The sequence below is a fragment of the Staurois parvus genome, unplaced genomic scaffold, assembly GCF_062004578.1.
Source record: "Staurois parvus isolate SC_StPar_1 unplaced genomic scaffold, SC_StPar_1.0 ptg000031l, whole genome shotgun sequence".
In the NCBI taxonomy this organism is placed as follows: Eukaryota; Metazoa; Chordata; class Amphibia; order Anura; family Ranidae; genus Staurois; species Staurois parvus.
The window spans coordinates 16,754,570-16,768,149 of record NW_028317827.1 but is presented as its reverse complement, the minus strand read 5'-3'; the positions used below and the strand labels follow the sequence as shown (position 1 = coordinate 16,768,149).

The 13,580-nt window shown below is 39.5% G+C and overlaps 1 protein-coding gene across 1 annotated transcript in view; it reads right to left on the bottom strand.

Annotated features, from left to right (window-relative positions):
• Positions 1 to 13,580, bottom strand: part of CERS6 (ceramide synthase 6) — a 316,537-nt gene that overhangs the window by 165,450 nt on the left and 137,507 nt on the right. The window contains exon 4 of the mRNA XM_089660323.1: positions 5,702 to 5,759. Within this exon, the coding sequence (XP_089516449.1) occupies positions 5,702 to 5,759 (58 nt within the window). The remainder of the gene's footprint in view (positions 1 to 5,701; positions 5,760 to 13,580) is intronic.

The following is a 13,580-nucleotide window of genomic DNA, read 5'->3' as shown; positions in this document are numbered from 1 at the left end:
GCTTTTTATAATCAACATAAATGCTGTCCAATCAGATGTAGGTAAATATTCTGAACTGCATCTCTTAGTCTAGCCCTTAGAGAAGGGAATTTGTGGAATAAAAGGGGAAGTTCAGAGAGAAAAAGGATTGGGATCTCTCACACGTTCTCTGACAGAATTCTACAGATCATCACACAGACACTCATCTGATCCTCATCTTGATTCTCCATCACAAATCCAGACTCTCTATACCAGATCAGAATCAAGTATGATCAGCATTGTGAGCCCTGGGATGTGGTTCACCTGCCCTTGGTCTATCCATTAAATACATGTGCCTCTACTATGGGGGCTCTCAAAATTTGTAGAGTTAGGAACTGCAGAATATCTGGGTGCCGTGAAGAGGCTCTGCAGCTTACGCATGTATTTGCAAATCTGTGCTAACAAAACCCCTGTGTTTCATACTGTTAGGCAGGCTTTATTTGCAAGCTTTTTGATAGGATGAGCTGGGAATTTTTCTCTTTTATTGTTTGACCCTGGGATGTGGACTTGTAATCCAGCAAAACAGTCTTTGCATGGTAAAGTATAAATTAATATCTACACTGCAAAATTTCATCTCACTTCTAAATTTGTCTGAATTTGGGCTTGCATAGTTTTGCCTGATAGATTTTGGGGTGTTAAGGTGTCATCCCCACCTCAGGAATAAAGTAATTAAGTTGAGCTAATCTCTATAACTAGTAGCATAGACTCGATCCTTGCATTCTACTGCAGAGAATTCAAGGGGAGGAACTGACTGGGGTGAACCTTGTTGTCTACGAATATAGCCTAAATTACTTGTATTCTGAGATGGTGGTGAATGTACCTCCTGAATGAAAAGTAGATAATGTGATTTCTCCTAAATTCCTCAGTCCCAATATATACTGTATATGGTTAGAACTGACAAAGCAACATGCTATTGATCTAAATGTGATTTTGCATTTCACGAAAATCAGACATATCTGTATATATGATTGTAAATAAATTGTGGCAGTAAAGGCATTGTTATTTGTTCTATTATGCAGTCCATACTTTCATTGGTAATTTTATTGTGTTAAAAATCCCTACATAGACTTAAAAGAACACAGGACATTATTCAAGTCAGTGAGGTTTATGTTTAACATACACTATATTGCTAAAAGTACTGCCCTTACACGCACTTAAACTTTAATGGCATCCCAGTCTTAGTCCATAGGGTTCAGTATTGAGTTGGCCCACCCTTTGCAGCTATAACAGCTTCAACTCTTCTGGGAAGGCTGTCCACAAGATTAGGAGGGTATCTATGGGAATGTTTGACCATTCTTCCAGAAGCACATTTGTGTGGTCAGGCACTGATGTCAGATGAGAAGGTCTGGCTCGCAGTTTCCGCTCTAATTTATCCCAAAGGTGTTCTATCAGGTTGAGGTCAGGACTCTGTGCAGGCCAGTCAAGTATCTCCAACCCAAACTCACTCATCCATGTCTTTATGTACCTTGCTTTGTGCACTGGTGTGCAGTCATGTTGGAACAGAAAGGGACCATCCCCAAACTGTTCCCACAAAGTTGGGAGCATGAAATTGTCTAAAATGTCTTGGTATGCTGTCACCTTAAGATTTCCCTTCGCTGGAATTAAGGTGTCAAGCCCAACCCCTGAAAAACAACCCCACACCATAATCGCCCCTCTACCAAACTTTACACTTGGCACAATGCAGTCAGAAAAGGGACCGTTCTCCTGGAAACCGCCAAACCCAGACACGTCTATCAGATTGCCAGACAGAGAAGCGTGATTGGTCACTCCAGAGACCACGTCTCCACTGCTCTAGAGTCCAGTGGTGGCATGCTTTACACCACTGCATCTGACACTTTGCATTGCACTTGGTGATATAAGGCTTGGATGCAGCTGCTCAGTCATGGAAACCCATTCCATGAAGCTCTCTGCGCACTGTTGTTGTGCTAATCCGAAAGCCACATGAAGATTTGAGGTCTTTAGCTATTGACTCTGCAGACAGTTGGTGACTCCTGCGCACTGTGCACTTCAGCATGTGCTGACCCCGCTCTGTCATTTTACATGGCCTACCACTTTGTGGCTGAGTTGCTGTTGTTCCCAGTTGCTTCCATTTTGTTACAATACCACTAACAGCTGACCGTGGAATATTTATTAGCAAGGAAAATTCACGGATGGGCTTATTACACAGGTGGCAACCTATCATGGTACCATGCTTGAATTCACTGAGCTCCTGAGAGCGACCCATTCTTTCACATGTTTGTAGAAGCAGTCTGCATGCCTAGGTGCTTGATTTTATACACCTGTGGCCATGGAGGTGATTGGAACACCTGAATCCAATGATTTGGAGGGATGTCTCAATACTTTTGGCAATATAGTGTATACCTTTATGCTATTTAAGTTGTCTCACTGGAAGGTAGGAGGCACAGTTTTTTATTGATTGTATAATAAGTTGGTATTACGGACTTTATTAACTTTTTAGACTTCCTGACATGGCTGAACTCAGAGATAAGTAAATATTGTCTGAATATAGGAGGCATGTGTATTCCTCCTTGAATATTGGCATGCTTTGTGTATTTCTTACTGATCTGTGCAATAATCCAGTGTGAAACTTTGCCCCTCTTCAATTTTGTTGGCAAAAATCTGTTGCTTAGCCTGTTTATTTCTAATGTGTGGGAGATCATTATGTCCAAGTTAAAGTAGAACGAAAAGGCAAAATTATTTTCATTTTGGATAGAGTAAGGGAGGCTTAGAGACTCTTCTCCGTTTTGTTTTTGCCATCTGTGTCCCATTGGGGAGATTTCCTTTCACTTCCTGTAACATAGCTAAAAAAGAAAGTGAGAGAAAACCCCTCCAAAGTTAGGGAATCCCTGGTTGTCACTAGGGTTACCAGAACTAGGATCGCCATTGGAAGATTTCTCCTCCAATGCTGTTCTGGTGGTAACCCAACATTTTGGATTTTGTTTTCTTTCACTCTCAGTGATAACAGTAAACTGGACAAATAGAGAAGGTGAATTTCCCTAATGGAGGCACAGACAGCAATAAAGGCTGAAAGGTGTTCTAATCCACCTCCACTCAATCCAAAACTAAAATAAAAACATTTTGCCTTTTGAGATATACTTTACTTTAAAAGTTGATTGCAATGATCAAGTGCAGTGCAGTACCCATCAAGACACATCAATGCCTGGAAACGTATTTACGCTAACACTAGCTTTTTTTTCTACTTTTGGTGCAAACGAGCCCAAAGGAACTTTTTCAGATCTAATGACATACTGAAAAATATTTCACATCTAATTTATGCCTGAAAATCTGACACATAACATTCAGTGTCTATTACCTGAGTTTATTGAATTAAAGCAGTAATGTACCCAAAAACAAAAATGTATTATATTGCAGCTTACCAATTCTTAGATGTGATGGTTGTATTAGTTATTTAAGGCTTTGTTTCCTTTATTTTCACCTGTTGATCTGGCCAGTAAGTCTGTTAGTTTTTGACCGACCAAGCTGTGCAGACAAAGTAGCAGTTAGAGGGTTGAGACAAACCATTTAACACTGACAGGGGTGTGTACAATGGGCTTTTATTCATTTATGCAAGACCTTTACACAAAAGGAAAAAACTGTTGCTCTAACTGTTCAAAATGTGTAAGCCATTAGTCAAGCCCATCTAAATCTACTAGCCTAACATTACCCTTCCCCCAGACTGAAAATGTTGTCCTAAAGTGTCTCCATTATTCCTCTATCCATAGTGGAGACACCCTGATACATAGTACAAGTGATAAGAATATGGTTCCAAAAAAAAAAAAAAAAAGCTTTTGGAACGATAGTTTGATAATTTAATCGTTAGTACACAGATATGGAGAGCCAATCACAACGGTTCATGCAAAAAATATCTGAAGGGACAAGAACAAAATTTTTTCTCGTAAGATAACAGAACAAACAATTTTTGTGTAATTAGTATAGTATTTGTATGAACAAAATCTTGTGATCAAGACTGCTCAAGCTTGGAAACAAAATAATACATTGCAATCCAATACAATTCGTTACACCACTTTTGTAGTTGTGTTCTGTCTTACGAGAATTTTCGTGACTTTAGTAACCTATTCGTTTTTGATAAGAGACTAGCATGCAAAAAAAAAAACAAGACAATTATTCATCTGATATTCTCATCGTGTGTACTAGGCATAAGACAAGAGGTGTGCAATTGGCCAGATGACCAGGTGAAAATAAAGGAATAAAGGGCTAAAAAAGAAAACTTACGCAGCCACCACATTTAATTTCTTCCCGCCCAAACCTACTGTACAATAACGGCCGAGCGGAAATCCTATTATCCTGGGAGGATGTCATATGATGTTCTCCCAGGATCGAGCCTTACGTGTGCCCCTCCAGTGCGTTCTGTCACCGGCTGTGTCCACAGGACATGGCCAATGACAGATCACTATACCGGCCCCCTTCCAGTGTCACACGATCACTGTGACCAATCAAAGCATGGCAGTTGTAAACAATGAATGGCTTCTTTTTATGACATTCACTGCTTACAACTGTGCTCCGAGTTGTGATTGGTGATCACATGTATGGAGTGGGCCAATCACAACCCATCTGTAGCATGTGATCAGCTATGGCCAATCACAACTGCTCACAACAAAAACTACTGAATGAATCAGTTTCATTCAGTATAAATGCTTGCTTATAACAATGTAATTTGTTGGTATAAGCAATCATAATGTATATAAAAAAAAAGAATCCTGATCAAATGTCCAGAGTAGTACAATGTTTTCTTTCACATTCAGTGTCCCTAATCATGCCAGTTATATGATGACGCTGTACTGCATTGGTGACAGTGTGCAAATAAAGAAACATTGTGAAAATTCTTTTTCATTTCTTCATTCTCTACAAAATTATGACAAAAAAGGACAACTTCAAAAAACTCGCTATGCCTCTTAATAAATACCTCAGACTGTTTACTTTTTTTTTAAAGCGGTCATTTTGGGGGTATTTGTACTGTCCTGCCATTTTGGGCCTCAAGAAATTAGGTCAGCCATCAGTACATCAGGATTTATCAATTTTTAGATATATATACACCATAGTTTGTGGAGTCTATAACTTTCCTACCAACTATAAACATTGATTTGGGTTATTTTCACCAAACACATGTAGCAGAAAACATTTTGGCCTAAATTTGTGTAGAAAGATTATTTATTTGTAAAATGTTATAACAGAAATGAAGAAAAGTTAATTTTTTTCAACATTTTTGGTCTTTTTTCGTTTATAGCGCAAATAATAAAAACCCCAGTGGTGATTAAATACCACCAAAACAAATCTCTATTTGTGTGAAAAAAATTCTAAAAATGTCATTTGGGTACAGTGTTGCATGACCGCGCAACTGGCATTTAAAGTGCATGCAACAGCGCTGAGATACGAAAATTGTCCTGGGGAGGAGGGGGGTAAAAGTGCCCGGCAGGCAAGTGGTTAAGGATTGTTATGCTGCAAAATATTAAATTTTTCGGTTTGGGTTTAATACTATTTTAAGGCATATATTTTAATACGGAATAGAAAGAAAGTCAGATACATATATTCAAATCTAATTGGCCACTCTGGGTAGGAATATCAAACTAGTTCTAAGCATTTCTAAGCAATAAAAGTAAAATCTGAAATACTTGGATTATTACACCAAATAAACATCATTGCATGTTATAAAAAATGTACCTACCTTTTTCAGATATCTGATCCCATATGTAAAAATATAAAGGTTAAATGTAAATTTCCACCTGTAAAAAAAATGACACACATTTATTAAGTGTTACAGTAACAGATTATAATAATATTAAAAGAAAACAGCGGCTATGTCTACAAATTGATAAGGTCAACTAGTTATATCATGCCACTGAATAACAAAGACAATATGAAATTATTTGGGATAATATTTTTTTTGTAATTTTTGTTTCCTGTTAACTTTTTGATGATTTTGTTTATTTTACATTTTTTGTAATTCGTTTGAGTAGGCAGATTTTTTGTGTTTTTCTAAATCATTGAGAGTCAACATCTTTTTTTAAACTGGTACTTATTGGAAATAAAAACAAGGAATGACATATACACCAAGTGCATTACATGCAATTTAGTAGAATCCTGAACATGCATCCATTGCAACACTATATGACAGAAACCTCATATCACAATTTGTCATTGTACAAAAAAAAAAAAACAAGCAAAAGACTAAATAAAGGACAATCAGTGCAAAACACCACCACTGTGCAATTAATAGGTAAATTTAATGGGTAACAAATGTAGAACAACTCACATGTATCATGTGTAAAGCAGGCTCAAGAAGATGAGAGAATGGCTGTGTCCTTGCTTTGACAGCTAAGACCTGGACCTAGCACATGCTTCGAAACGCGTCGCTATGCATGCAGATCCATGTACGTCATCACGCTGACGCCGTCGCGCCTCAACGTGCGTTCCAGACACAATCTTTAGGAGACTCCACATGCCAGCTGGCTTCTCTCCTACATCCACGATCCCCTGAGTGCAGATGCGGCTGTCAAAGGACACAGACGTTCATCTTCATGAGCCTACTTTACATGAGCCTGTTTTACACATGATACATGTGAGTTGTTCTACATTTGTTACCCATTAAAGTTACCTATACTGCACTTAGCGGCGCTTCATCGCTTCTTTATTTTACAAAAAAATGACCAACTGGTTACAACACAATGAAAGAAAAGGGGAATAAACTAAAGAAAACAAAAAGAAACCAAGAGCAAAGCAAGTGATCAAATCTTGCATGCTATTGTACTGTGTATGCAATACAGAAAAAAAATGAAAAAAAAGGTACAGCGTCCAATGTGCTTTTTGCATTATTATTATTAAGACAAGAGTAAGCAATGGCATGGCATATTCTTCTATAGCTCACAGAATGAGTTAAGTAGTGGGTATCTCTCATGTATCTGAAAGATTTATCCATGAGTCCCATATCCTGTCACATTTTATTGGGCAGCCTCTGGCTTCATAGGTTAGCTTATTAAGTGGTAAAGCTTGGTTCACTAGGTTTTTGAAAAGGTTGAGGAGAATGGGGTTACTATATATCCACTGAAGGAGCATTGTTTTCCTACTGTAATACAATAAAGCTCTCAAAAATTGTGTCTGTGTGGCACTAAGATCAAGATTCTCAAAGATGCCTAAGATGTACCAATTCAGGAGTGCATATGCAAATCAGAGTGGCAATGAAGTCAGAACAGTCTGATCTTTTCCCAACGATAAAAAATATGTAAGAAACCCTCTATTTGTTCTTGACCGTTATGAAAATCAGGTGTGTCGGGGGACTTTAGACCAACAGGATTGGCAGACCATGACCCAAGCATTATCTAAATGTTCTAGGAATGTCATTATTCTTGAGAATGCCTACAAAATTCTTTATCGATGGTATTATACGCCTGCTCGTTTAGCTAGTTTCATCCCTACATATTCCTCGGTTTGTTTTCGGGGATGCCAACAATTGGGTACCATGGCTCATATCTGGTGGACTTGCCCTAAAGTAAGCAGATTATGGATTAGGGTGTATGCCCTCCTTCGCACTATGCTTCACACAGACATTAAGCGTAACCCGTACGAAGCGCTTCTATTTAAACCACTGGAGGGCCTTCTCCATTCTGAATGGCAGCTGGCATCATACTTATTTATGGCTACTAAATTGACAATTGCGAGGGCTTGGAAGACTCCCCTTCTCAGCTTTGAGGCTGTCAAAAATCGGATGAACTTCATCATGGTTAATGAAAAACTGATGGCCATATTATTGGATACCCATACAAAATTTTTGCGAATATGGCGTCCCTGGCTGGATATAGCCCAACCATCGAGATTCGACCAGTCCCTTCTGTCGATATGAGGTTGGATTCTGCTGTGATCTCCTCGGAGCCCTACTCCCCCCCTCCTTTTTTTTTTTTTATCCCTTCTTCTTTCTCCTCTTTGTCTGTGTCTTTTTTATACTCTTGTCTAATATTTCTCGATGTAGCAATTTTCTCTCTCAGAATCTACACTATCATTGACCATCAAAGATTGTTAATTGTATCCTTCCTACCGGGCATTTCTGTAATAAGTTAAAGCTGACGTTTTGGTTTTTTTTTTTTATTCCAATGTACGCCTTACATAATTTCTCACTCATACAGTACAATTTCCTATGTATTGGTCAATGAATCTATGTTACGAATGTTTGTTTATCATTGCTTAATCTATAATAAAATTCTTTGTAAAAGAAAATCAGGTGTGTCTTTCTTACGCATCTGAAAGAGTCCTAAGGGGGTATAGAATATTCAATGGTAGATTCTCAATTGAATGAGTCTATCTCTGGCTGATATAGTTCTGTCAAAATAAAAGTTAGTAAACTCAATCCAATTTTCTTCTGAGGCATCAGGAATGTCTTTCATCCATTTATCTTGCAACCTGGCAAATGCAGTGGGTTTGGCTTGTAGTAGTAGAGTACCATAAATGATGGAGATTAATCTAGTGTGTTGGAGTAAGATTTTCCCTAATATCAAGTGCAAAGTCATACATTTCTGGTCCTCAACTGTGCTTCAGCCATGTGTCTCAGTTGAAGGTATCTATAACGCCAAAACTCTGTGTTGTCAAACTCTTGTTGCAACCTTAAAATAGGATTTAAAAGAGATTCAATATCTTTATCTTTGTAACAGCCTTAGTGGTTGGGCTGAGCTGGAAATTCAGGTGGCAGAATGTCAACAATAAAGTTCCGGAGACCAATTAGTAGCCTGTATGTGCGCTAACTCTCCGGTGAATCATAACTGTCAGTTCTGTGTTGGAGTTGTCTGAAGATGAGAAACACAGAGATGAAAGAGTTGTAATGAAAAGCTTGGTCAGATATCAAATTGCAAAAGAAAAAACTAAGACTGTCTAACACAGTTGATCTGAAATTAGGAAAATATGTACCAGTATTTCTACATATGATAAACAAATTTCTACACATGGTGAACTGGATATACACAAAACCGCTCCAAAAAAAAGGTAATATGCACCAATACAAAAAGATACAGAAGAAAGGGAGCAGCATAGTACATAAATACAAGAAAAATAGCATTTAATCACTAATCTTTAAAATAAATTTAAACAATAAATAAAACGTACAGGGACAACACTGTCCATAAGGCAAGACATACACAAATATTTTGAAAAAAAGTCAATTTTTAGTTTTGAATTAGAGACTATTTTTTTTACTTTGATTTTAGGCCTCCCAATTTGGAGTTTGCTCTTCTACTGTGAACACTAGCACAGCTGTTTATAACATCCTCTGCCTGCTGTTCATATTTTATTCTATGGAGATCTGATGCCTTTCATTGGATGTGGAGACACTGGTTCTAATGTATAAAATCACTTCTCTCTTGTTTCACATTTTTCAATATTCGTTTTTAAATCAGCCTGCTTAGGAGTACTTTTGAGTCCATTTACCATTCTGACATTTCACTCAGCCCTGATAAAGGGAGATTGGGTGGATGTCGAAACGCACTAGCTGTCATTTGCCCCACTTATTGTAACAAGTTCAACAACAAAAATGTTGGATTCCCAAGGATTTTTCATTTGATACTCTCTTTGACCTAATACACTTGAATTTCTCAACTCAAGTGAATGTCTTCTTCTGGGGGATCCCCATCTTGCTACCAAATACAGGTCGTTCACAGTGGGCGTTTGTGGGGACGGTTGGTGATGGGATATTCACGGAGTTTGTCCTCCATCCTGTAATGTAAAGGGACACTGTGATATAAAAGGCGACTGCATTGTAAAGGGGCACTGTATTGATTACAGTGCCCTTTTACAGTGCAGTCCCCCTTACATCACAATCACAGTGCCCCTAGCAATCACAGCCCCCCCATCACAATGTCCCTTGCAGTTATGCGCCCGCCCCTTTTCTCTCTAATCAGAGTACCCCCTTTTACTCTCTGCTTCCCCTGCACAATCCTACTTTCGGCAAAGAAACATCACCATATATTCAGCAAAGAGACAGCCCAATCCAGCAAAGAGACATCCACATCCAGAAAATAGACAGCCCAATCCAGCAAACAGACATCCCCATATAGCAGAGACATCCCTATAATGCAAAGAGACATTCCAATCCAGCAGAGAGTCATCCCCATGTAGCAAAGAGACAGTCCAATCCAGTAAAGAGACATCCCCATATAGCAAAGGGTCATCTCCATATAGCAAAGGGACATCCCAATACAGCAAAAAGACATCCCCATCCAGTAAAGAGACATCCCAATCCAGCAAAGAAACATCCCTATATAGCAAGGAGACATCCCAATCCAGCAAACAGACATCTCTATCCACCAAAGAGACAGCCCAATCCAGCAAAGGGACAGCCCCATTCAACTAAGAAACATCCCAACCCAGCAAAAAGACATACTAATCCAGCAAACAGACAGCTCCATATAGCAAAGAGATGACCCAATCTAGCAAAGAGACAGCCCAATCCATCCCCCCCCCACACACACACACACACACACACCGTGTCTACAGAGCGGGATGTTTGGCTGTAAAACACACTGGATCAGTGCAGGGTCCAATGCACTCACCTTGCTGCCCTGTGCAGCTGACATGGTGTACCAGATAGTGTTAGGAGAGAGCCTGCTGTTGTCCCTTCAGTGCAGTGTATTTCCGGCAGACAGCCTGCGGGAGGTATGTGTCCCCTGCTGGCGCCCTTCTTCTGCACCTACTAGTTTGCTGGTGCTGGTTCTACCTTAGGCATGGCCACATAGCGGGAGGCAAGCGGTGGCCGTGGTCTGTATTAGCCCTGTCCAGACTGCAGCCGCTGCATACCTCCCACTGTGCGGCCCAGTCATCAACAGGCCGCTCTTCTTAGGACACGTGTGCCCTATGTCCAGATCAGGCCTGGTAGTGGGCAATGCTTGTAAAGTCTAGGGGTAGAGGAATAAGCTGACATGCTTACCATACTAATTGCTCTGGCAAGCTTCGGGCGCTCACCTGTTCTCTCTGATACTTCAGTTTGTGGGCGCGCCTTCAGCAATCTCACATACAAGGCATGGCTTAATACATCTTATTACTCCACTTGACTTAGCAAGCATTTAATTTGCAGGGCAAGGGGCTCCCAATGCTTGGGGTGTTTCCTTTATAATATCTTACATACACTAACAAATTGTACTTGTCCCAGAAATCTAAAAAGAAGTCCTTTTTCCAACAATATTGCCTGCAATGTTCTGACTAGAGAACACACTGTTGTTCTCTAAATAACTTGCTTCAGAGAAACCAGCTATTCAGCTCAATGCAGAGGAGGCTTCCTTCACCAGAAAGCTCTCTGTAGTGGTGACCAGCTTGTTTCCAGCAAAGATGGACAAAGACAATGCGCTATGCCATTGAAACATGACATATGTTCAATTCATGAAGGTGATGCATTTGAGTCTCTACATTGGAGAGTTCAATAAAGTAAAACAAAGCCTTTAATGGTAAGCAGCTTCACACTTTCTTGTGGGTCTGTGAGTGGAGTTTTATGGAGTGGTCAGTTACCACTGGGGATTGGCTCCTTGAGTTGGTGGAATAGTGTGAGGAGAGCAGCGGAACACTATCCTTTGTACAGTATTATAGTTATAAATCATTGTTAAAGTGTAACTAAAGGAAAAACTTGTTTCATTGTTTCATTTTGGTAAGACTAAGGGAGGTTGATAATCCCTGTCAATATTTTTTTTTTTTGCCATCTGTGTCCCATTGGGAATATTTCCATTCACTTCCTGTCCCATAGCCAAAATAAGGAAGTAAGAGGAAATCCCTCCAAAGTGAGAGAAACCCAGTGTCTCACCATGTTCACCAGTATTAGTGTCCACATTGGAAGATTTCCCCTCTATTACTGTTCTGAAGTCAACCCAAAATTTGGGATTTTCCTTTACTTTCACTGTCAATGATAACAGTAAACAGGACAAAAAAGGAAGGTGAATCTCCCTAATGGGGGCACAGAAAAAAACCTGACAGGTGTTTCTAATCCATCTTAACTCTATCCAAAACTAAAAAAGAACATTTTGCCTTTAGTTACACTTAATGCAAGAATTTCCATTGTTAAATTGTATGGAAACCCCAACAACTAACTTATCTTATTTGTTACCTTTTAATCTGTTGAATATCTGTTGAAAGTATTTAGATGGATAGGTGCTCTATAGTCCTAACACATTTCCTGTCCTACAGTGACAACATTGCTCCTCCAAAGATACAGTACAATGAGTGAGCATTGTCATCCTAGGATAGGAAGTGTTACTGGCAGGATTGCCAGGTGAAAATAAAGGAAAAAGAGGCTGAAAAAAAAAAAATAAAACTAATGGCTGCTAAGCAACAATATTTTCCATTTTTGTTCTTGGATTTATATACACTTGGGAATTTTAAAAGTACATTATGCATTTTTGTTCTTTTTACTAGAGCAGCGGTATTTACATGTTCCAGTACAGCAAGTATCTATTTATCATCAATCTACAAGTGTTCTTCATGCTGATTCACCATTCTTACACTCACTTACACATGACTAAAAGAACAATTCTGTAAATACCTTTAAAATGATGAATAGAGTTGTACTTTCCTAAAATACATAATGAGTTGAAACAATGCCACACAACAGTTACAATCTATTGTTTATTGCCATATTTGTTGAGAAAAGATTTGCAGGGGGCCAAATCTTCATAAACATGGTCTGAGCAATTCAATAAAGTGTCAGCGACATTTTTCTGATGGTAGTTCCCTGCACCTAATTCAGGCAAGCACTTGCAGCAGTCTTAGTAACATTACAGACACAGGCATCATTTTTTTTATGCATTCTTTATTTATTGAAAAGTTTTCACAATGACAACAAACAGACAAAGAAATACACAAGATATAGAGACCTAACCACCCATGCACAAATTCAGAAAGGGTACCATTAGGATACCACCGGAAGTCTAGGTCTAAAATATTCAACATAGGTACAACATAAACCCTTCTTGGGCCTAATGTATAGCCCAACAGATTTTAAGAGACTAGAATGTTTATTAATCAATAGCCCCCCCCAGTGGCATCCCTAGGCATGTGCGGGGGTGAGCGCCGCACTGGGTGACACCTATCACATGGGGTGACACTGGACCCTCTCCATGAGCCCCAGAAAAAGGAAAGTTTTAAAGAAAGCCGACAATCTCTGCAAGATGGATCAGATCTGCGGATTAAGCATAATGGATCGGAGTCCTATCCATTATGCTCCCCAATCTGCAGATCTGATCCATCTTGCGGGGATCGCCGGTTTGCAACCTATACGGGGTTAACTGATCTTTCAACAATGGTCCGGTCTGCACATGCTCGAGAAGCATCTGGGGTGATCAAAGGGTTAACTGTGTTCTGTGTGTTTTACAGTGTGCTGTGTGTAATTTACTGTGTAGAGCAGTGCCCCATCAGCTCCGCCAATGATCGCCGAGTCCCAGACAAGAATCGGCAGCTGGGCCTGGTGATTAACATGCTGAGGAGCCAATAGCATCGCTGGTAGGGAACGTGCGCGCCCCCTACCCCGAAATACAAAATCATGTGTATATATTTGATTTTGCGCATCACTGCCACCCTGTAGCACT